The sequence below is a fragment of the Phyllostomus hastatus genome, unplaced genomic scaffold, assembly GCF_019186645.2.
Source record: "Phyllostomus hastatus isolate PE091 unplaced genomic scaffold, TTU_PhHast_1.1 phas_contig_159, whole genome shotgun sequence".
Lineage (NCBI taxonomy): Eukaryota > Metazoa > Chordata > Mammalia > Chiroptera > Phyllostomidae > Phyllostomus > Phyllostomus hastatus.
Window position 1 is genome coordinate 16,804,316 of NW_025333640.1, and position 24,280 is coordinate 16,828,595.

At 36.7% G+C, this 24,280-nt stretch overlaps 1 protein-coding gene across 10 annotated transcripts in view; it reads left to right on the plus strand.

The window, feature by feature from the left end:
* Nucleotides 1–24,280, plus strand: part of RAPGEF2 (Rap guanine nucleotide exchange factor 2) — a 220,847-nt gene that overhangs the window by 189,810 nt on the left and 6,757 nt on the right. For 4 of the 10 annotated variants that reach the window (XM_045830833.1, XM_045830834.1, XM_045830840.1 and 1 more), the window contains 17 exons: nt 3,067–3,219; nt 3,470–3,634; nt 5,874–5,981; nt 6,071–6,274; nt 6,384–6,492; nt 7,208–7,454; nt 10,853–11,010; nt 11,857–12,097; nt 13,996–14,379; nt 15,812–16,023; nt 16,317–16,440; nt 17,073–17,096; nt 18,117–18,340; nt 19,835–20,041; nt 21,452–21,604; nt 22,354–22,476; nt 23,935–24,160. In XM_045830833.1, coding sequence (XP_045686789.1) covers nt 3,067–3,219; nt 3,470–3,634; nt 5,874–5,981; nt 6,071–6,274; nt 6,384–6,492; nt 7,208–7,454; nt 10,853–11,010; nt 11,857–12,097; nt 13,996–14,379; nt 15,812–16,023; nt 16,317–16,440; nt 17,073–17,096; nt 18,117–18,340; nt 19,835–20,041; nt 21,452–21,604; nt 22,354–22,476; nt 23,935–24,160 — 3,062 coding nt within the window. The remainder of the gene's footprint in view (nt 1–3,066; nt 3,220–3,469; nt 3,635–5,873; nt 5,982–6,070; nt 6,275–6,383; nt 6,493–7,207; nt 7,455–10,852; nt 11,011–11,856; nt 12,098–13,995; nt 14,380–15,811; nt 16,024–16,316; nt 16,441–17,072; nt 17,097–18,116; nt 18,341–19,834; nt 20,042–21,451; nt 21,605–22,353; nt 22,477–23,934; nt 24,161–24,280) is intronic. The other 6 variants (XM_045830837.1, XM_045830838.1, XM_045830843.1 and 3 more) reach the window with 3 other exon arrangements.

A 24,280-nucleotide genomic window follows, 5' to 3' on the forward strand; every position in this document is an offset into this window, starting at 1 on the left:
GCTCCTCTTCGAGTTCTCTCTTTTCAGTGTATTCTAATGCCATTTGGTTTGGAGGATGAAGGCAGGGCGAGGTGATATAGACCATCCTTATGGTACCACATGACTGGTAATGGTTTTCCATTCCACACATGCACCTCTTCCTTTTCTTCTTCCCTCTTTTGCTTTCTTTTTCTTCTCTCCAGCTCCTTTTTTCCTTCTCTGCTATCTATGTATTAGGCGTGCCATGGATAACCCAGGCATTTCTTAGCCCACTCCTATACCCTTCAGTGTGTGAACAATCAGGTATGAATTTTCCTTACAGACCACAATGCACCAATGTAAATAGGTTTAACCTCGTAAGGTAAATGTATTAGACTCACCTTTGCCTGATATCATGTGTGTTAATGATGCTTAGAATTTATGAAGTAGTTTTAGAGGAGAAAGCAGTTGCATAGATAAAATGAAAGTTGACTATTTTGTGTTATGATTAAAGTTTGATTTTACTTCATTCTTTTATTCTAGATTATTTTTCTTCTAAAAATAAATTGATGTTTCTCTCTCTTTCTCCCTCCCTTCCCTCTCTAAAAGTAAATAAATAAACTCTTTTTAAAAAGCCTTTAAAAAAAGAGAGAACATAAGAGAACAGTTCTGTAGCATCGGTTGTAAAAATTTTTTAAAAAATAAATAAATAGATAGATTGTGATGTCATGTACCCCCCAAAAATGCCATGGTGACACAAACTGTCAATGGCCTTTTTATAAGCAAAATCTTGTTTGGTTTTTAATTTATATCTGAGTGCCAAGATCATAACACATACTTTTATGAGTTAATTGCTGTCTGAAAGTACAAACCTCACCAAAACAATTATGTATATAATTCAAAAATTTTCAGCTGGCCCTCTCTGGTGTGGCTCAGTGGATTGAGTGCTGGCCTGCCAACGAAAGGGTCACCAGTTCAATTCCCAGTCAGGGCACATGCCTGGGTTGGAGGCCAAGTCCCCAGTGGGGGTTACATGAGAGGCAACCACACACTGATGTTTCTCTCCTTATCTTTTTCCCTCCCTTCCCCTCTGTCTAAAAATAAATAAAATCTTTATAAACATTTTTTCAACTGATTTTATTATACTAGTTAAAATTATATTTTACCTATGAATTTCTCACTAGATCTGTAAACTTCTTAAAGCAAAAATAAATCTACAAATAAAAATATACTGTATTTTTCAAACTATAAGATGCACACCCCCACATTTTGTGGGGAGGGAAAGGGGGTGCATCTTACAGTCCGAATGTAGCTTACCTGGCTTGTTGGGGGGGCGTGGCCTATGTTATTTATGTTATTAAATATTTTACCACATTTTTTACTTCAAAATTTTTTTTTCCTATTTTCCTCTAAAACTTGGATGCGTCTAATGGTCTGAAAAATATGGTAGTTGTAATTTGCATTGCTCAGACATAATAATTATTACTAACATTTTGTTATATTTCCTTCCAAGATTTTGATACACAATTTCTTAAAATTAGCAAGTTTGTAATTATGAGACATTAGGCAAATCAGCATGCTGATGTTACAGCTGTGTCCTCATCAGTACAGTGAGGATAATAGTAGTCCCTTCCTTACGGGATGATTTGGAGGATAAATGGAGGAAGTTCTGACCCATGGACATGAACATACAAAAGTATGGGGATTGCCCTGGCTGGTGTAGCTCAGTGGATTGAGCATGGGCCTTCGAACCAAAGGGTTGCCGGTTCGATTCCCAGTCAGGGCCCAGTCATGCCTGGATTTCGGGCTGGGTCCCCAGTAGGGGTGTGTGAGAGGCAAGAACACATTGATGTTTCTCTCCCTCTCTTTCTCCTTCCCTTCCCCTCTATAAAAAAATAAATAAAAATAAATAAAATATTTTTTTTAAAGTGTGGGGACTGACTGTGGGAACAGGGGGTGTGGTGGGTGGAGAAAGCAAAGAGGGAAAGTTGGAACAATTGTAATAGAATAAACAATACTAAATAAATAAATAAATGTTCTATAAGGTTACTGTAGTATACCAATGATGATGTCATTATAAATATTACAATATTTGATTTTTCACTGCTACTAAATATTTAATATAATATCATGAACATTAAGCCACAACTCTAAATGTCCTATGAAAATATGATTTTGGATGGCTGTTTCATATTTTATATATGCTGTGATTTAACCATCTGCTTTTTTTTTCTTTAATCTTTTCACATAAAAAGAAATGTCCATGCTTTTTGATTCCCAAATGATTTCTTAAATAAGAATAAATCACTCAAAATTCAGAGGTGACAGTGGCCTTTGGTCAATTTATGTAATAAGTGATTTCTATATTTCATTCTTAACTTTCTTTAAAACTGCTATAAGAAATGTAATTAAGTGGTTTGCCCCAAACCCTGAAGTTATTTATATTTGGAGGCGCAGAGGAGTGATGACTTGATGTGTATGTTATCGTCAGCTTTTCCTTTAAGGGCAAGGACCACCGCAGTCCCACTTGTAGGGAATAATAACTTGAGTGTAACAAGTATTTGGCTTGTTTTGTGGACCTTTATTTGAACAGACTTTCTAAAATAATTTTTTATCAATATAATTAGCAGATTTCTAATATCTACTCTATGTATGCATGGGATTTCGATGTCTTTTATTAAAACCACCTTTATTTTAAAATGTTACTTTTAAAATTTTTTCCAGCTTTTAAAATCAACTAAATAGCAATTATGTTTTTTATATCTATCCTCTTAAGATTCTACTCCCCTCCTGTAATGTTTTTTAATTGCCAAAGAAGATGCTTGAGAAAGGACTCTCCTAATTCTATCATCTGATTTCTTTTAATTGTTAGGATGTTTAATATAAAAAAGATATAAATACTCTAAAAAATGAAACTTTTTTTGACCAAGGAAGAAGTACATTAAAAAGTAGAGAATTATGATTAAGGCTCATTACTGCACTCATTAGAAAGTATGAGAAAGACATAGAAAAATGTCAGAGTTAAATAATTAAAACACTGAATTATTAGTAGTGCTAGGTCTCTTGCAAGCACTTTATCATTAACATGTGACTTATATTTCATTCCAGTTTGTCTGCATAGCCCAGCAAGATTATTGCCGTATTCTCAACCAAGTAGAAAAGAACATGCAAAAAGTGGAGGAGGAAGGAGAAATTGTTATGGTGAAAGAACACCGAGAGCTTGATCGAACGGGGACAAGAAAGGGACACATCGTCATCAAGGTAAGGCAGACATGGCTCTGTTTTTTTGGTCATAGCAGTTATGACAAATTTCGATTTCCCCACCCCGTTTTCAGGCATAATTTCTCTGAAAAGTCATCAGTTGTAAAAAAATCTTTGTATAATGCACGGCAGCTTTACTAATTATTATATATATCACTACCCAGTTCATCTTAGGTTGAAGATTTAAAATCGGGGTACCACATAGATGCTATTTATGTAGAATAGTGATCAAACCTTTTCATCGTTACAGGGCACCTCAGAAAGATTAACAATGCATTTGGTGGAAGAGCATTCGGTGGTGGATCCAACGTTCATAGAAGACTTCCTGTTGACCTACAGGACTTTTCTTTCCAGCCCAATGGAAGTGGGCAAAAAGTTATTGGAGTGGTTCAATGACCCGAGCCTCAGGGATAAGGTTGGAAAATACATTCTGGTTTGACTTTTAAATATGAAATATTCAGATATAAACTTAAAGATACTTTAATATATGTATATTTGTTGTGCCAATTATGTTCAAATTATTTTAATGGAATAAGAGAGTGTACTTTTTAAGCAAAAGTGATACAAATGTTAGTTCTTGTTAAAGGTTTCTGGGTCCATTCCTAGAAATGTCTTTTTTTTTTTAATGCAAAGGTTAGTAAATTGTCCGACAAATGTTTAAATTTTAGTTCTGTTGGGAATGTGTTGAGACATAACCCCCAAACACCTGGGTTCCGTAGGAATCAGCATTCTCGAGTTCGATAAATGGTCAGTGTGTACCAGATAAAAGTTACAATTTTAGCACCATAGCAGCATCTCATTACAAACATTGCTGGCTGGTAGGTCCCAGTAATGTAGTTCTCAACAGACCCTCCTTACCACCTCTTGAGAGCTGTGTCAAAGCTAGATTAGATGATAAACCACATAGTCTTTGGAGGTTTGTGAGTTAACATAGTCTGTATTCATGCCCCCTTTCCGTGTGCAGTCTGATTTACGTGAGACAGACTTGGGAGACGCAGGGTATCAAAATCCAGAACAGGAGACTATATGAAAAACTCCAAGCTCTAGTGCTGGTCCTGCCACTAACTGGTTCTGTGGCCTTCGAGAAATCATTCAGGCAGTATGGCTCCTCAGTTCATGGTCTGAGAGTCACAAGCCAGAAGAGATCTCAGCTAAGGTCAGGAGCCGTAAAAACTCAACTTGAGCGTTGCCTCTGCCGTATGCCTGATGCCATTGGACCCTGCTGACGCTTGTTTATTTGCAAATAAATAGCATCTTTTTTGGGACTGTTATGAAAATGAGTAATAGAAGTAAAGTTCTTTATGTAGTGCCTAGCTCAGAGCCAGCAACCTGATACATCCTAAAGGTTGTTTGCTGTTGGTAATAGCTGGTAGTTTTCAATTTATGATTTATGAGTCTTGTTTTTCTAATGTGTCATAGGGCTAGTAGACTTTTAAGTTGGTTTCTCAGTAGCAAAATTTTAATTTTATGAAAAGGTCAAGTATTAGATATAGTTTTAAGGGAGATCATCTTATGTTTCTTAAATTTGAAAAATTGGGCAATAGTGAGAGTGACATAAAATTGATATAAATATCAAGATTTGGCTCCTGAGTGATTAGTTGGGCTGATACTATAAAATCGTCACAGTGTATTACTATAACTATAGTATTATACTGTTTATAATAACTATAAACAGTATTTTAAACTATAGTTACAAATTAACTTTATATCATCTTCTCTGTTTCTTTACTGCTAGAATAGCATGCTTAATTTTCTCATTTTAAGGGGTTACTTAAATGTTTGAAAACTATTCTATGGAAAACTCCTTTTATATTGTTGTTCAAACTTATAAAACTAAACTCATATAAAAGAAAACAAGTACTTTTATATTGACAGATGCAGTTATACTCACTTCATTTAATAAAATTTTATTGAGCATTTAGTTTATACCAGGCATTGTTATAACTATGAAGGAAGCACTGAGGACATGACATAAAGTTGTCCTCATGGAACTTAGAGTCTAATGAATGTCACACAGTTCTTGCTGGACACACAAAAAAATTCCCCAACTGTGAGTGTGTATGTTGGCCTCTGCAAAGGTGCAGGGCTGTGTGAATACACATGTGTAGGGTGAGAAAGGGCTATTCATTTTTCCTGAGGAATTACAGGTGTTAAAAGCTTTCCGAATCTTAATGTTAACAAATACTATGTAACTCCCAGCTAGCTCCTTCCTCTTATAACTTGCTCCCTTGTAGATCTTTCTGGGCTCAATCCTAGTTGTTCCTTTTGTCTATTCTACCCTCTACCTTCATATATTTTTTTTTTAATTTCTGTCTTCTTTGTCTTATATTTATTTATTTTCATTTATTATAGTTTTCTTTTTATTGTGACCTGTTTCAAATAGATTTTGACAGTAAGTAAGATGTAAGTTTATTATCATCCTTCACAAATTCAAAACGCTTCTTGGCAAAACAGTGTAAAGTCAGTATTCAAATTATAAATATATTTCTTAGAAGGTCATTTTCTTATGAATAAAATCTTTGCTGAGAGTTTTGCATTTAGTTTATTTTCTTGTTCATTGTTACTACTTAAGCTGTACGTTAGGTATCTTATTTGAAATCACTTTAACTGAAAATTTTTAGCACTAAATTTTTTGAAAATCATTCCTTTTTCAGGTTACACGGGTAGTATTATTGTGGGTAAATAATCACTTCAATGACTTTGAAGGAGATCCTGCGATGACTCGATTTCTCGAAGAGTTTGAAAATAATCTGGAAAGAGAGGTAATAATTGTGATTTTTCTTGACACTATCATTTATAAGTTCATTTTATTCAGCCTGTCTTTGCAACCACTCTTTCTGAACTCTTACAGAAAATGGGTGGGCACCTAAGGCTGTTAAACATTGCCTGCGCGGCTAAAGCAAAAAGAAGACTCATGACGTTAACGAAACCCTCCCGAGAAGCTCCCCTGCCTTTCATCTTACTCGGAGGCTCCGAGAAGGGATTTGGAATTTTCGTGGACAGCGTGGATTCAGGCAGCAAAGCGACTGAAGCAGGCTTGAAACGAGGGGATCAGGTGCGGTGTTTCTAAATCCAAACGCCGAGGGTGAACGCTGGTGTCTTTTTTTTTTTTTCTCCTTCAGTCCATTGGGACATCGAAATTAATTATATGATTTTATTTGTAGATATTAGAAGTAAATGGTCAAAACTTTGAAAATATTCAGCTGTCAAAAGCCATGGAAATTCTTAGAAATAACACACATTTATCTATCACTGTGAAAACCAATTTATTTGGTAAGTGTTTTTGCATGCTTTTTAAAAAAGGTTTTATTTATTTATTTTTGGAGAGAGAGGGAGGGAGGAAGGGAGAAAGAAAGGGAGAGAAATATCGATGTGAGAAGAAACATCAATTGGTTGCCTCTCACACGAGTCCCAACTGGGGACCCGGCCAGAACCCAGGCATGTGCCCCAATGGGCAGTTGAACCAGCAATCTCTCACCTTGTAGGAAGACGCCCAGCCAGCTGAGCCACTCCTGCCAGGGCTTTGCAAACTTTTATTTTTCTTCTTTTGGTCATTTTACATTTATGTCACAGTCATAAAAAGGTCATTTTTATAAGTAATATTTCAAACATCATAAGAATAAAAATATTTATAGTACAATGCATAGATATATAATCAAGTTAAGTATGTGATTATATCTAAATCAGAATCTACTGATGTGAGGACCATAAAAATTATGTTTTAGCAATGCTTTTATTCATAGATGTTTTAAATACCTAGACATTTAAAGAACATACTGGACATTTAGCATACTGAGTGGAAATGAAAGACCAACATTATAAAGCAGATTCTTGTTGTCATTCATTCATTGGAGTGGTGTTTTCCTGTGGGATTACAGTTTTGATAGCTCAAGCCTGTACTTTTCATCTGTTTCCAAGTTCTACATGTACCTTTGAATTATTCAGATTTCTTATAATGGACATTTTGTCTTGTTTATTTCCACGTTAGTATTTAAAGAACTTCTAACAAGACTGTCAGAAGAGAAAAGAAATGGTGCCCCTCACCTTCCTAAAATTGGAGACATCAAAAAGGCCAGCCGCTACTCCATTCCGGATCTGGCTGTAGATGTAGAACAAGTGATAGGACTTGAAAAAGTAAATAAAAAGAGTAAAGCCAACACTGTTGGAGGCAGGAACAAGCTAAAGAAGATACTCGACAAGACTCGGATCAGTATCTTGCCACAGAAACCATACAAGTAAGTGTCTGTAAATTTTGTGTGCGTTATTTCTGTGTGTTACAATAATATGCAATGGTAATGATGTAGTTAATATTCACTCACATGAGTCTAGAAAAGGTGTTAAGCTTTTATGTCTGAACTATCTTAGAAGAAATATTAATCAATAAAGTTCATTTTAATCCTGTTTTTGCTACTTACTTGTCCATCCCAACTACATTAGAGAGCATTTAGCACTCCCTCATTTGAACTTTTTTTAAAAATTATTTCTCATTTAGAGTATAAATATATAGAGTATGTATTTATACTCTATATATTATAAATTATATAGAGTATAATAAAAAAGTAATGGTGTGGTTGCTCCTGTCTTCCCTGTGATTGGGAGGTGTTTTACTACTGTGTCTTTGTTTGGGTATCTTCTCTACCATCAGCATCTTCTCTTTGCTAACCAAATCATTGCTGGCTCCTGTTGCTACTATTCATCTTTGCCATTCTCTTTTTTCCTTTCTTTCCTGCTTTCAGTTCTTTAAGGTAACTTGAAAACATGTTATTTATTTTCTTTCTTTGATAATTTAATGCATCTTACAAAGGAGCAGTAGATACAGACATTTAGGATTGTGTCAAGCATTTCTATTTTTAAATTCCATTTCAGGTAAAATTTTCATCCACAGATTAGAGAGATATGGTCTAGAATATACTACTATAGGTTGAGCATAAAACTAGTGTTGTCTTCATTGAATTATAATGATTGGTGGTTTTGATTTAGCTACAAAAGACTTCTACAGCAGAATTCTCATGATAAGCAATGAGTGTGATGGTTTTATTTATAGACTTGAGAGTGTGTTCATATTGAGTAAGTTTCCAAAGGGCCATGGATTAGGTCTGCTGACATTACAAAAAACAGAAATTGATTTTGAAAGTGACCTTCATGTTTAAAAAAAAAACCAACTTATTTTTAAATAGATAAAAAATGTACTTAGATGTAGAATTATTAGCAGCACACTTACAATAAAAGATCTAAGAGTAACATTTGACCATGAGTTAATTATGAACCTTAGGAAAAAAATCAAAAGTCAACCTGACCCTGGCAAGTATTAATAGAAATGTGACATATCAGAACTGGGATTTAATCCATTCACAGAACAGGGTGTTGGCTGGTACACAGTATGAGAATACTGTGTGTAATTTTGTTCCATGTGTATTTAGAAAGATATTCAAAAGCTAGGGAAAGGGAAAGAAAGATAATAATTAGATGTGTTGAATTTAGAACACTGAGGAAACATCTTTGTAGGTAAAAATATATGAATCATTTTTGTATTTTATTATGTAAAATTATTTGCTATTATTCATATTGTAATACAATTAAAAGGAAAAGTAATTATATGTAAAAGAAGAGTAAGTAAAATGTAGGATCTATATATTGGTATGATAGACTTGATTTAATACTGGTTACTACTTAAACGTTTCTCTTCTAAAAATCAGTGTATGTTTATGAAGATTTTCTTTGTTTTGACAAAGGCACTGGATTAGTCAATTACAGAAATTGTTTTATTTTGTTTACTTATTTCCTCTTGCTCTCAGACATTACCAGTAAGCTAAGATGCAGACTGCTGGCAGACTGCCAAGGACAGCAGTAGAGTGATATAAAGAGAGGGGAAAGAACGGGGTGGGACAAAAGGATTGTAGGATTTAGGTCTGTCTGTCAGGTAAGTAGAGATACTGATGAATCCAGAGAAAATAGGGAATAAATCAATAGACTGAAATCAGCAAAGGCCAAAAAAGTGCTTTCGGTAACAATGAGAGCTGGAAAGGTCCAACAACAAGAGGATGTGTTCAGAGGTGGACATTTCTGAATTGTCTTGAATATAAAGTAGTTTCAATCCAAGACTGTCCCCATGTGTGTAGATAACAGACACAGGTGAGAGAAGAGAATTAGGTCATGTTAGGTGTTAAAATATTGCAGAGAAACAGTTCTTAAGAAGGCAGACTTTTGGGGGCATGCCTGAAGCATACTAGTATTTTTAGGCATTTGTGCTGGGAGTGGCCCCGTCAGCTGTATCATTGGCTTGAGCCCATAGTAATGTCTCAAGTCATATGTTACCTCTAATATTTTTGGCAGAAAAACCTGGTTTATATGGTTGAATAATAAAATTCAACTAACTATATGAAGGTTGGAATGTTTCTCAGAACATTAATACTTTCCGTCTTTATATGCATGCCTCCATATGCTTCAATGGAAATTAATTTGAAAGAACTTACACTAAAACTTTCTTTAATTTTTGTTTTTAAAAGAAAGCTGTTGTCTTTGTTTATTTACTCTTATGTCTATTTCACACAAAAAATTAAGAGAGAATGTTGCTAGATCTCTTTTTATCACAGTCACTAAAAATAATTGGTATTACAGTCAAGCTCCAATGTCTGAAAACCTAATTGATGCTAAATGCCTTAATTTTATATATGACATTCCAAACTTGGTATAATTCCCTTTCTTCTTCTTTCAAAGTATCGATAGAAACTAGGCAGAGCTCTGACCGTTTGCTTATGATCTAGTTTGTTTTTTGTGAGTGCAGGCATATTGTTTTATTTTGATGTTTTGGAAACGACCTTTCAGATCTAGAAATCATTTTTATATATTTTTAAATCTTGTTTCCATAGTAACAGCCTTTTTGTAAGTGGAAATAAATTTGTAGCCATCCATAATAAGTAGTGTTTTTCTGGGAATTTCAATGTATAACTAGAAGATTTGAGTAGAGAATTAAAAGTGAGCCGTTGGATTTCCACAGCCTCTTCTTTGATGCTGAGAAATGTCACCGCGAACCACTGCTTTCTCATGCTCTGTGTAATTCAGAAATAACGTGTCAGGGTTTATTTACACTTGACTCTGTAATGACATCATTGAGTTCTCTGAAAAGGCAGGGTAGGAAATTGGGGCAGTTTGGATTTTTTCCCCTCTGTTCATGTTTTTTTTTATTCAGTCTTCTTAAAAATTACTCAATCTTTTTTATTTATTAAAGATCAGATTATAAAACAATTATTCTCATGCAGAAACCATAAGTTTAGTGAGAACTAAATGTGTCCTTTTTAATGTGCTTTTTAAACAAAATCTGTTTCCATTGAAAACTACAGCATATCTTGAATCTATTTCTACACTGAGAAACTACTAATTTGTTAGGATTTGTCTTATTAAAAAGACATAGATTTCAGAGAGGCATACTGTGCTCTTAAGACACAGCAGAACGAGTTGGATACCCTTAAGCAGTAGTTACTTTTGCAATTTTCAACCAAATTTATCAATATTTTTATGTTAATTGTGTGTTTTATGAAATATCACTTATTTATGGCCTGTGTCTATTATATATTGATGAGTTAAACTCTCTAACTTGTTGATTACTTCCGTTCTAATTTTTCTCTCTGTTCAGTGATATTGGGATTGGTCAATCTCAAGACGACAGCATCGTAGGATTGAGGCAGACGAAACACATCCCGACTGCATTGCCCGTCAGTGGAACCTTATCGTCTAGTAATCCTGATTTATTGCAGTCACATCACCGCATTTTAGACTTCAGTACTACTCCAGGTGAGACTGCCCACACTTCCTTTGTTTTACTGCAATAACCCCAATCCTTCTGACGTGTGATGGCAACGCTGTGCTATCTCTCGTTTTGCTGTGGGTTTATCGGATGCTCACAGTCAGGGTGAATGTTAGAACGATTGGAACCAGGTCTTTTTCATTCTTCAGACGATTTTGATATGGCCATGGTCAAATTAATGTCTCTGAACTTGTTTTCGCTTTCATAAATGAAGATAATACATCCCATGAAGGCGTTACTGGGCTGTATTAAGTAAATACAGTGAAAAGCCTATTTTAGGTCAGCATAATGGACTTCTCAATATAATGAAAATGAACTTTAGATTTATTTTTTTTTTTTACTTTTTGCTACTAACCTGACAAACTTGTGTTCAGCTTTTGTGTCCTGATGTGTTTGCATTTGTCTGTAGATCTATTTATTTATCTGTAGGGGGGCAATATGCTCTTGCAGATTATCAGCGTGCTCACTGACTCTATCTTTGAAGAACAGCTATAGTAAGGGAGAGGTGAAATTTTAGCAATATCTTTTTTTTTTTTTTAGATTTTATTTATTTATTTTTAGAGAGGGAAGGGAGGGGGGAGAGAGAGAGAGAGAGAGAGAGAAACATCAATGTGTGGTTGCTGGGGACCGTGGCCTGCAACCCAGGCATGTACCCTGACTGGGAATCGAACCTGCGATGCTTTGGTTTGCAGCCCGTACTCAATCTACGGAGCTACTCCAGCCAGGAGCAATATCTTTAATAAGAAGGGTTGTTTTCCCCAGATTACTTTACTTAATTGTATTACCATAAATTAAAATACATTCTGCTTATGTATGGCTTTTCTTTCTCCCAGACTTGCCAGATCAAGTGTTAAGGGTTTTTAAGGCTGATCAGCAAAGCCGATACATCATGATCAGTAAGGACACCACGGCGAAGGAAGTGGTCATCCAGGCCATCAGGGAGTTTGCTGTGACTGCTACTCCAGACCAGTACTCTCTGTGTGAGGTCTCTGTCACACCCGAGGGAGTAATCAAACAAAGACGACTTCCAGACCAGCTTTCCAAACTTGCTGATAGGATACAACTGAGTGGAAGGTACATACAGTATCTGTCTTTTTTGGATTTGTTAACCTGCCCTTCCTCCCTCTTAAACCCACATCAAAGTCTAAGAGATGAACACTTTCAAAGGGTTTTCTAAATGAGTAAGCACCCCCTTCACCAAGAATTGCTTTACTGAAGCAAATACACATGGTGAATGTTGACCTTCACAAGGATCTCAGAAGCACTTGTCCAAAATGAGGACACTGTGACCCGAACATTGTTGCTGCATACAAGCGTGCCAGTAAAGACCTGTCATGCTCGCTCTTTAAAACACTGGTCTGGCAGAATGTAAGGTCACGGATGCTCTCTTCTTCTTGGAAATGCACATTCACAAAAATACTTTCTACTACTACTCTACTGTCATTTGCTCCTGCCTACCTAACTCTTCTAGGAACCTTGTTTATTTAGGCAGAAGTGTCTATGAGAGTATAATTGGCTGATGCTGCCTATGTAGGTTATGCTGTGAAAAACCCTTAACTATGGAATCGAAGTGTAGTTGCTGCAAAGCTTAGCCCCCCTGCTTCATGAGTCCTTATATAATCCATGTAACTTGCAAGAAAACATTTTATTTGTTAGTCTCTTGAATGGTATTGCCATTGATAAAAATATGGAATTTGTATTCTCTAAGCACAGATTAGTGAAAGCTGAAAAAGTAGTTAAAGTTTTAACTAGATTCTGCACTGACTGAAAGTTAAGTAGTTCCAAAAAAACATTTCGTTCTATTGCTCGCCATATGGAGTGTTTCACTGGACTTGAATTTTTCATGTTATATGTTCAGACCATTCAAAACTTGTTTCGTTTCTGTCACCTGTAACCTTCTACTCCTCTTCCCTTTTCCTTTCTTTCCAACCCTGCCACTAGCAGATAGTGTTGTTTTAGGAGGTCGGTTTTTCTCATTATCATTTCATTGCACATTAATATATCTGTAACCGCAATGGAGTTCTACAAATCCCCGCCGGGGTACAGATCCATGGTCACATTCATTATTCAAGAAAATTGCAGGTGGGTGTGTGCCATGGGCTTCATCAGTAATCAACACTGAAACCATTAAATCCGAGCATGTCCGTGGCTCGAGGTGTGTGTTTTGCAAAAGGCCACTTGGACAGAACACCTGTGCTCGTTCTGTTTCTTCTTTTATGAAATTTGACTTCGGGAAAGAATCTGTTAAAAAAAATCACAAGGCCAACATCTGGATTCTATTTTCAACAAGCTGCTTACAGAGAGAAAGGAGCACTGTCTCTGAGTTCCTGTCTCTGCAAATGGTATTCACTAGTCATTCATCTTCAGTAGCCTCCGCTTCCTCATGTGAAAATAGGAATAATATCTGCCCCACTTACTTGTAGAGTTTTTGTGAAAATCAGATATTTAAAAGTTAAGATCTGTTTTAGCTTTGTTCTACTCAGAGAATCAAATGGGGGGAATGGCTTATAGATTTTTTTGGTATTTGAATAAGTAGGCACACTGGAATCGATCCAGTGTGAACTCATCAACAGCCACAGAGTCTCTCTGGGAGAAAAGAGTGACCTGTCTGATCTTCCTGCTTCCTCCTTAGAGCCTACTGCTTTGTCTAGCATGAAAGTTTTAATATAGCTATTTTCTGTCATTTTTAGGGAAAAAAGGTAAAATAATCTCAAAATCAGGGACGGGCAGAAAAACAAAAACAATCACAACTGGCGCACATGGAATTTCATGTGCTGTGTTAGTTTTAGCAATGACTTCTGCACAGGTGGTTCTGTGGTCTGGTGATGGAGACAGCTGCATTCTCAGAGTGGGCAGAAGTCTTCCATCATTTGATTTCATGTTTTCTCGAACATTCTATAAGAAATAGAAGTTTTCTTTCAAGGAAGAGCATGAGACTGTTGCTTAGGCTTTGAATTCTGTGTTTTCCGTAGATATTACTTGAAAAACAACATGGAAACAGAAACCCTTTGTTCAGATGAAGATGCTCAGGAGTTGCTGAGGGAGAGTCAGATTTCTCTGCTGCAGCTCAGTACTGTGGAAGTTGCCACACAACTTTCCATGCGAAATTTTGAACTCTTCCGCAACATTGAACCTACTGAATATATAGATGATTTATTTAAACTGAAATCAAAAACCAGCTGTGCCAACCTGAAGAAATTTGAAGAAGTCATTAACCAGGAAACATTTTGGGTAGCATCCGAAATTCTGAGAGAGACAAACCAGCTGAAGAGGATGAAGATCATTAAGCATTTCATCAAGATAGCTCTGCACTGCAGGGAATGCAAGAATTTTAACTCAATGTTTGCAATCATCAGGTAAGAGAGCACATTTGCCATAAGATTCAGTTCAGTTTGTAGGTTAAAATATATATCAATCCAGGAGCACCACGTAATTTGTATAAGTGTAGTGGTTTTAATTGAGTCACCCTGAACAATTCTTTTCCTCTGAGTCCTAATCTTAATCTTTAATTTAAAATCTCTTAAGTGCTGATTTGGAGCCCAGAAAAATCTATAGTTACCACTTTTTATTTTTGAGCTATGTAATCTTAGGAAAATTGCTTGAACTCAGAAAATCAGTTTATTTCTCTGTAAAATAACAATTTTACAAAGAGTTATGGAGCAGATTAAATGATGTACAGTAGTCTCCCTTAACCTTGGAATATGTTTCAGGCCCCCCGGTGGTTGCCAAAAACCATGGATAGTACCAAACCCTACATATACTATGTTTTTTTCCTATTCATTCATGCCAATGATAAAGTTCAACTTACAAATTAGGCACAACAAAAGATTAACAATAATAATAATAATAAAATAGAACAATTATAACAACATACTGTAATAAAAGTTTTGTGAATGGATTTGAGGTCACTATGAATAAAGGTTATGTAATAAGCACTGTGATACTGCCACTGTTGATCTGATAACCCAAGTGGCTACTGAGTGACTAAGGGGTGGTAAGCGTGTACAGCATGGCGCACTGGACAGAGGGATGAGTCACGTTCCAGAGGGACAGAGCAGGAAGACATGAAACTTTATTATGCTGCTCAGAACAGCATGCAATTTAAAACTTATAAATTGTGTGTTTCTGAGATTTTCCATTGAATACTTTTGGAATGGAGTTAACCGCAGGTAACAAATTGTGGACAGCAACACCATGGATAAGGGGGAGAAACTACTGCAATGTTTGTGGAGTTTCATCAGCCTACACAGTGGAGATGCCCAGTAAATGTTAATTTTTTGTTTTCCTTTTATGTGCTTAAACTGAGGCTGGAAGAAAATACAAGCTGAAACAATGGGCCATATTGATGTTGATGGTGATAATTAGTCATCTTCACTGCCTAGGAGTTTGATCATATTCTCCTTACTATTATGGTGTCAGTTCTATTTTATTACTGTAAGGTCTTTGGCCAGTCTGTTATGTGCCAAGCACTGTGCTGTGTATGGAGACAAAGCAAGGAAACAGTTCTACACTCATGATGCTTTCATTCTTGTGGTTTTACTCATAATAAACAGCAGGAGGATGTAAAGGGAAGAGGAGCTTTATACTGACCCTCCTTCCATCTTCCATTCTCATTACCTAGAATTATTAATAGTTTCTTATGAGTCTTTCTGTAAGTTGTTATGTGTAAATAGCATTCACACAGGTGCTGTATGTTGATAAATCCACAATGCACTGTTTTGCCTCCTTCCTTCCATAAGGATGAGTCATTTCACTTCATATCACTTTTCCTTTTCTTTTTTGTCTCAGTGGCCTAAACCTGGCACCAGTAGCAAGATTGCGAACCACCTGGGAAAAACTTCCCAATAAGTATGAAAAGCTATTTCAAGATCTCCAAGACCTATTTGATCCTTCCAGAAACATGGCAAAATACCGCAATGTCCTCAATAGTCAAAACTTACAACCTCCCATAATCCCTTTGTTCCCAGTTATCAAGAAGGATCTCACGTTTCTTCATGAAGGTAAATACAAAGTAAAGGATTGGTACCTCAAATAGTCATGGGGATGTACAGTACAGGTCAGGGAATATAGTCAATAAAATGTAATAGCTATGTATGGTGTCAGATGGACACTAGAATTATTGGGAGGGTCACTTCATAAATTTATAGTTGTCTAACCCCTATGTTGTACACCTGAAACTAACCTAAAATGATACTGAATGGCAAATGTAATTGAAAAATAAAATATAAAAATGCAATTCAAAAAAAAAAGAAGAAGTGACGTGTAATTCTCTTTTCTTCTTTGGTAATTACAGGAAATGACTCAAAAGTTGATGGGCTGGTCAATTTTGAGAAGCTGAGGATGATCGCAAAAGAAATTCGTCACGTTGGCCGAATGGCTTCTGTTAACATGGACCCTGCCCTCATGTTCAGGACGCGGTGAGTGTGTCACCTTCGGTGGCACGTGTGGGATTAGATAAGGTTGAGTTGAGAGCTCCTTAATAAATGAGGAAATTTTGAATATTTATATTTGTAGCTTGGCAGAAATTCTATTAAGTCATGAGAGACTCTCCATTGAGCTCTAATGTGGAATAAGTGTCTTATCCTGTATCAAGAGCACTTTTGACTGCCAGTATATAAATAGTTTGTCTTTCAAACATTTTTCATTTAAAATGAGGCACAACTATTTGCTCCTTATTTTTCAGAACAATCACTTGCAGAGCTAAAACTCATACTTGCTAGTATGAACTCAAATATGTAAATAACCCAAAGAGTGTTGTTGCAATATGCACACAATGCATTTAGCTGTCAGTGTAATGAAAAACGATGAGGCCATTGAAGGAGAGAAAAGGACTCAGCCTCCTTTTAAAACAAAAGATTTAAATACATTTGTCTTGTGAGCCACATAAATATTTCTGGTACAGTTGTGTGTGTGAGGTGATTATGCAGTTTAATGTTTGTGGGCTTCTTGTACTGCTTATTCAGAAGTCTAGTCCTTTCTTTCTGAGCTTGTGATCTTTCTGTCTCTCTTTCTACACCCATGCTTCAATCTCCATGGCTCTCACTTACAGGAAGAAGAAATGGAGGAGTTTGGGGTAAGTGGTGGAGACCTTGGATACCCACACACAGTTCTTATTCTGTTCATGGCATTGTTTTCTTACCTGCTGTATTTTCTGATGCTTTGCATTTTTGCATTTTTTCTTAACCCTCTTGCTCTAGCAGAATTTCAGTTGGCAAACTGATTTCAAGTTTAATCTGTTGGGGCTTTTGCTTTCGAGGTCATGATCCATGCGAGCTGTGAAATGATTGATGATGGTTCCGGGGAACTGTAGGTCAGGCACACTTCTGAGCTTGCAGAAAGAGTTTATTTTAATGTAATTTCTGTATTTTCAAATGGGAAATGCTTAAAGTGGGGTGAGGGGAGGAAGGATGTGCAATTTAAATACCATTGCACAGATATTTGAGAAGTAAATATAGGTAATATCAAAGTTGCCCCTAGGTGTTAAAACTAAATTTTTTTACAGCTCAACTAACTACTGTTTTCATTCTATAAACCAATTCTTTTGAAAAATAATTCTTAACAATTCATGTGCTAGTTTCTATACATATATGTTTATATTTGCATGACCGTTTATTAACAGTTTGACCATATTACTTTAGAAACTCACTACATTTAACCCAACAAATAAGAAAACAATTGTAAACATCTAGCTAATTTTTTTTAATCTGTGTAAAGCATTCTCTTTAGGAGGAGCAAATTTAATGTAAATCCTAATTATACCTGTATTTTTGCATGAGCTTTTGTATGTAATTATTAGTATTTGCTGGCTTCTCTGAGAGGACTGCCTTGAATGCTCTGTAGATGGAAAAAGCAGAATTTCCTAGTTGGAGCAGTGCAAGCACCAAACATACATATGTATGTATGCAGGAGTCTTTTTTAAGTTAAAAAAATTTTTACCTGGTATTATTCTATACTCCTTTGTAATAGTTTACTTACCAGAATGAAGCATGTGACCTTTTGAACATAGACTATTTATCTAAGTCTTGGCACGTTTCAGAGAGATAAAGCAATCCCACGCTAGAGTGAGCTGCATATCTGCCTTTTCGTCTTCCAGGTCCCTCAGCCAGGGTAGTACAAACGCAACTGTGCTAGACGTTGCTCAGACAGGTGGTCACAAAAAGCGGGTACGTCGTAGTTCCTTTCTCAATGCCAAAAAGCTTTATGAAGATGCCCAAATGGCTCGAAAAGTGAAGCAGTACCTGTCCAATTTGGAGCTAGAGATGGATGAGGAGAGTCTTCAGACATTATCCCTGCAGTGTGAGCCAGCAACCAACACATGTGAGTGTTTCCTTCAAGGGGCTGCGCCATCTGACTGGTGGAATGCGGGCTTGTTTCCTGGCGGTGGTGGTAGGGGTGGTGACAAAAATAGGGCTTAATACAGACTGGAAAGTCGTATCCTGAGACACCTTGACTGCTACTGTCGAATACCGTTCAGCACTGTCCTAGGCCAGGCCTCGTGTCCAGCGGGGTTAATGTGGGGAGAACAACACTGTAGACTTATTAGGGTGACTGTTGTTTTGGTTTTATTCCAACACAGCCAATATGCAGGCAGGGGACCCATGAGTGGATGTGTCTCCCACTTGCAACCCTTGTTTTCTCACACAGATCCTTCCAAAGTGATGGGCAACCTGCGAGGGGTGAGGGGCCCACAAGGTCAGAGCAGGGCAGAACTAGGGGTACTGGCTGCCCTTTATCCCCTCAGCCCAGCCAGCACCCACTGTTACATTCAGCTACCAAGTAAAGCAGTAATTCTGCTAATCCCGCTACATGGTGAACCACGACTCAGCCTAGTGTGAGGTGCCCCGGCCTTTAAAAATCTGGCCAGGCTAGAAATGGGGGTAGTTTTCTCTTTATCTGCACCTGCATCTGTATGACAGGGGCATTTCCCATTTAGGGCATGGCTGGGTCTTTTATGGGCAGGTTTGAGGATACCTTCTGTAAAATATGTAGGTGACTTGAGAAAATTCCAATTACTGGGTTTGTACAAGGCACCGTAGAAGCTCTGTGTCCTGATGAACAGCTTGTCCTCCGAGGTCAGGCTGGTCTGAGTTCACTTCCTGTTTGTTCCTCCTCCTAGCAAGGTCACCTTAGGCAAGATGCTTGAACTCCCTAATTCTTAGTTTCTCCATGTGTAAATTGCAAAAGGTATACACATGTCATTGAGTTGTGCTCAATATTAATGTATAATACATACAGCATTTAATTGCCCTATTAAATTGGTTTGCTTTCTATCTGCCATGGAGTTATACTTAGTATATTCCTCAAGCGGTATTTGCTGTTATTAGCTAACATAATTCTACCCTGTAGAAGAGAGAATTTGACAATAAAAAGATTATAATTGATACCATTCATTAAAAACTAAGCTCATGTATGTAAGGACTTTTAGATACCCATTTTAGAAAAACAATTCCTTACAATTTTCCTGTTGCAGATTTTATGATATAGGTTGTGTTTTTTACACACGTGATGTATTGAATTATCCATGTTTTTCTATTTTTATTTTTAATGTGGGCTTTAATAGTATAATCGTCTTGAGATAGTGAGCTTCATAAGGTAAATACCTTTGCCTGTCATGCCTTGAATATTTTCTGTAGGCAGGGCTCTCTCCCGCCGCCCCATTTCTGCCCCGTGTGTAGGCAGACACCAGGAAGAAAAGATACACATTTTAGTATTCTACCTGCAGAAAGTGCTCATGTAATTCTAGCTTTACCTTGTGTGTGGCTACTAACACCTTAAATGTCTTATTCTGTTTTCAAACCAAACAATGATCAGTGCCTAAGAATCCTGGTGACAAAAAGCCTGTCAAAACCGAGACCTCCCCAGTGGCTCCGAGGGCAGGGTCGCAACAGAAAGCACAGGCCCAGTCGCAGCCCCAGCAGCCGCAGCCCGCTCACAAGGCCAGCCAAGGGCTGCAGGTCCCTGCCGTGTCGCTCTACCCTTCACGAAAGAAAGTGCCCGTGAAGGACCTCCCGCCCTTTGGTAGGTGATTAAGTTCATGTGCTCTTTGGGTGTGGTACATTGTCATTTTTTTCAGACCAGGAAATTCCTTTGTCTAGTATTCTTGAGTCTCCCCCGATTATTACTTCTTAATAAAGCATTAATGTGGAGGAAGTTAAACTTGACTTTTGTCAATGAAAAGGACAGATTTTATAGTTTCTCATTTAATTGTGCTCATCCATCATTGTGGGGCATGGGGACATGGAATAGAGAAATTATGCTTTTATTTAATGTAATTTAAATGGAGTACAGAAGTTGCTTTGTCCATATACATTATTTTTCTTTAAAGTTTCAGAAACTTAGTTCTTTTTTTAAGATTTTATTTATTTATTTTTAGAGAGGGAAGGAAGGGAGAAAGAGAGAGAGAGAGAGAAACATCAATGTGCGGTTGCTGGGGGCCGTGGCCTGCAACCCAGGCATGTGCCCTGACTGGGAATCGAACCTGCAACACTTTGGTTCGCTGCCCAAGCACAATCCACTGAGCTATGCCAGCTAGGGCTTTAGATAGAATATTTTTAAGTGAATTGATTTGTCTGGAGGTGAATTCTTATTCGTTGAATCCCTAATTCTATAACTTGGCACGGGGGATATAATGAATTCCTGAATGTTCAGGAGCCAAATTGTGCTTCATTTTTTTTCTTATTAAAAGTAATAGATCTAGTTTAGTCCGTTTATGTAAGCAGTGCAACAAACAAAATTTTTTTGACCAATACAGAAATTTATTTAACAAAAGTTCCGTGTGAAAAAAATTGTGCATGACCTGATTTTTGTATTGTAGTAAAACAAGTGCCATGGGGAGGGGACACACAGAAGCTGGTGCTTTCTCTGGTGAACACAGCCACTCCTGGCACTTATTCCCAGGTTTCTATCTAATACCATTTCTTTGCATTGCTGCCATTCCAGTATCGGTCTGCTGCCCACTGGCTACCATTTCCACACATTTATCTATCACAGGAATAATGTCATAAAGGCGTCAGATCCCCGTAATATTCCTTGGACATGTCTGTCATCATTTAATGTCAATGATAACTTCTTGTCCATAAATCTTTTTAATTTAGGAGGGTGAACTCTACTCATGGTGTCTCCTCAACAAGCTCAAAAAATGCCTCCAAATAGCCAAAATTATTTTTCATGAAATATACTGGTATATGTATAAGGAAACAATGTTAATAAAATTGTTTTAAAAAGAGCTGGTAGCAAAGAGTTTACTTAAATAAAATAGGACATCGGTAACCAAGATAGTTCCTGTCCAATTACAGCCTGTCTATGGGTTGGGCAAGAGTCTTAGAGTAAATCCTTTGGCTCATTCTTCCTGATCAGCAGTGTCTCATTTTTAGAGTTCGGGAAGACTGAGAAAAGAATACCTTTAAAAGTATTTTCTTTCTCTTACAGGCATAAACTCTCCACAAGCTTTGAAGAAAATTCTTTCTTTGTCTGAAGAAGGAAGTCTGGAGCGGCACAAGAAACAAGCAGAAGATACGATATCAAATGCGTCTTCACAGCTTTCTTCTCCTCCCACTTCTCCACAAAGTTCTCCGAGGAAAGGTGGGTTCAATTACTTACTGTTTCCTTTTATAGCCATCTATACATTTCAGCTATAAAAAATTCCACAGTTATATATTAGATCATTTTCTATATTATAACGCCATTTAAAAGATCTAATATATAATAACCAATGGATGTTTTGTCTTCTTAGTTTATAAATTAGGAAAAGTTAGGGTATTTTAATCTTATGGGAAGTAGTGTTAAACTTATAACTACATAACGCCTTCAAAAATACATTTAAATTTTTTATTAATTGTAAGTGTAGAAATAATTATTTTATACCAAAAGTTGTTCTAACTAAATATGATTATATAACATTAACTACAGAGTAGAGAGCTTTAAAAACAAGATAAACTAATACCTTCCTGATTTATTTTTTTCATTGTATTAACACGGGTCTTGATTACCTTCTTTGTTGCTACTTCTTTTTATTTTTGAAAAGATTGCATTCTAGGCAGCAAACTCTCCTCTTTATTTTGATGCTTTCTTACATTAGAATAATAGATCCCCCACATAACCCTCCAGATGACTTCCTTCTACCCTTTGATTGAATGGGTATAAACTAGTAATGGCTGAGACAGTCTTCCCTAGAGAGAAGCCACAAGATAAAGAAATTATGAGATTTCCCTGAAGCAACAAATACCTCTTATGCTTTACTTTTCAGACATCTGTGTATTTTGTGTGGGTATCAGTCTCTACTGTTCTTTTTAAACAGATACAACTAAATTCTTTTCTCATCCTATTGGTAGGTGGCAGTGGCAATCAGCTGAGATCTTTTGGCTCCGGGCAGTTGGACTTAACCAGTTCCTCCTCTTCTCTTGGAAGTGAGAACAGTAACAAGAATAACAATGCACCACGGACCTATGGGATAGGTGGGGTTTATAGAACCAAAAAACGGGGTGGGAAAGAGGAATTACCTCATTCGTTAAGGAAAATGGGAGAATTCCTCTAAATGTCAAGTGCTCCATATGAGTGACTATTATCCAGAGATGGTTTTTGAGCAGACTGTTCAAGGAAGGTTTTAAATCTTGTCTGTCAGAACTTCCAGTGTGGTCTATAAAAAGACATTTCTCAGAGAACACATTAAATCTTATCAAGACCTGTGCAACCTTTAAAAAATAAATCAGGAATTGACAAGTTGCTAAAAGGACGTGGAAGTACTGTTTAGAAAATAAATTTAGTAATATTTAGGTGCTTTAGATTTAACTTTTTTATTAGTAAGTGGCATTGACAAATTACATTGCATACATATAATCATGCAAAATCAATCTTTTAAATCATATGACATCCTTAGTCATGTTGGTAAAAAAAATGTGTAGTGAGAAAAAAAAATTAGATTTTTTTCATTAAAAATATCAAGATAAGCCTCTTCTTTTGTGACTTCCAAACTTATATTTAACAACAAAGGGGAGTTAATGGCTCTTCAGGTCAAAAAATAGACACCTGTTCAGATATTTTAAAGTGATGGTCTAGGGAGAGAATGGAGGTTTTGTGTAGTACAGCCTTCAAAACAATTGGCTTTTATACAGTTTGTCCAGTATACTATTAATGCTTAAAAACCAAATGATAGCCTTAGCTGGTGTGGCTCAGTGGATTGAGTGCCAGCCGGCAAACCAAAAGGTTGCTGGTTCGAGTCCCAGTCAGGGCACATGCCTGGGTTGTGGGCCAGAAACCCAGTTGGGGATGTGCGAGGGGCAACTGATTCATGTATCTCTTGCACATTGAGGTTTCTCTCCCTCTCTTTCTCCCTCCCTTTCCCTGTCTCTAAAAGTAAATAAATAAAATCTTAAAAAAAAAAAAAGAAAAAACAAATGATAGAAATCTAAAGGTTTTTTTCCCATGTTTTATTTCTTAATGCTTTTATATCCCTTTAAAATTATAAATATAACACATATTTCCAGTTTAATTATTCTGTGCCATAAAGTTCTAAAAACTGGAAACAAGATTACTGACTTTGCAGTTTGTAAAACTATACTTAAAAATCTGATCATAGTTATTCCTCATAGTTTCTTTTAAATAGACTAATAATAGTCTAATTTGTACTTAAAGGAGCTGAGAATAGTCTAGTTGTGCCATGATTTTTGCATTATTTTCTGTCTCCTGTAGCAGTGTTTCCTTTTTTCCTCTTTAAACTTTCATTAAGCTAGTTAAGCTTCAGTCGAGTATAACTTTATCTCGGTCACCTGCTCTCCACAAGTAAAATGCATTTTTCCTCACTTCAGTGATGATATCTTTGGCCTACGCTTGATTTTTGCTTCTACTTGGGGAGACATCCATTTTATGTTACAAACCTACAGTGTCTAATTAATATGGTTGTATTTTCCATGCAGGCTATACTTTGGCTCCCAGTGGTACTGTGGATAATTTTTCAGATTCTGGTCACAGTGAAATTTCTTCACGATCCAGTATCGTCAGCAATTCTTCCTTTGACTCAGTTCCGGTCTCGCTGCATGACGAGAGGCGCCAGAGGCATTCTGTCAGCATCGTGGAAACAAACCTAGGCGTGGGCAGGATGGAGAGGAGGACCGTGATCGAGCCGGATCAGTACAGCTTAGGGTAGATGCCTTTTCTTGAGTGTTATTTTACATCCTTTCCTCCATCTTTTCACAATGTGTCCTTTTTTTTTCTATATGTGTATTTACATTTATTTTACATAATGCCTAAGAACTTTTCTCC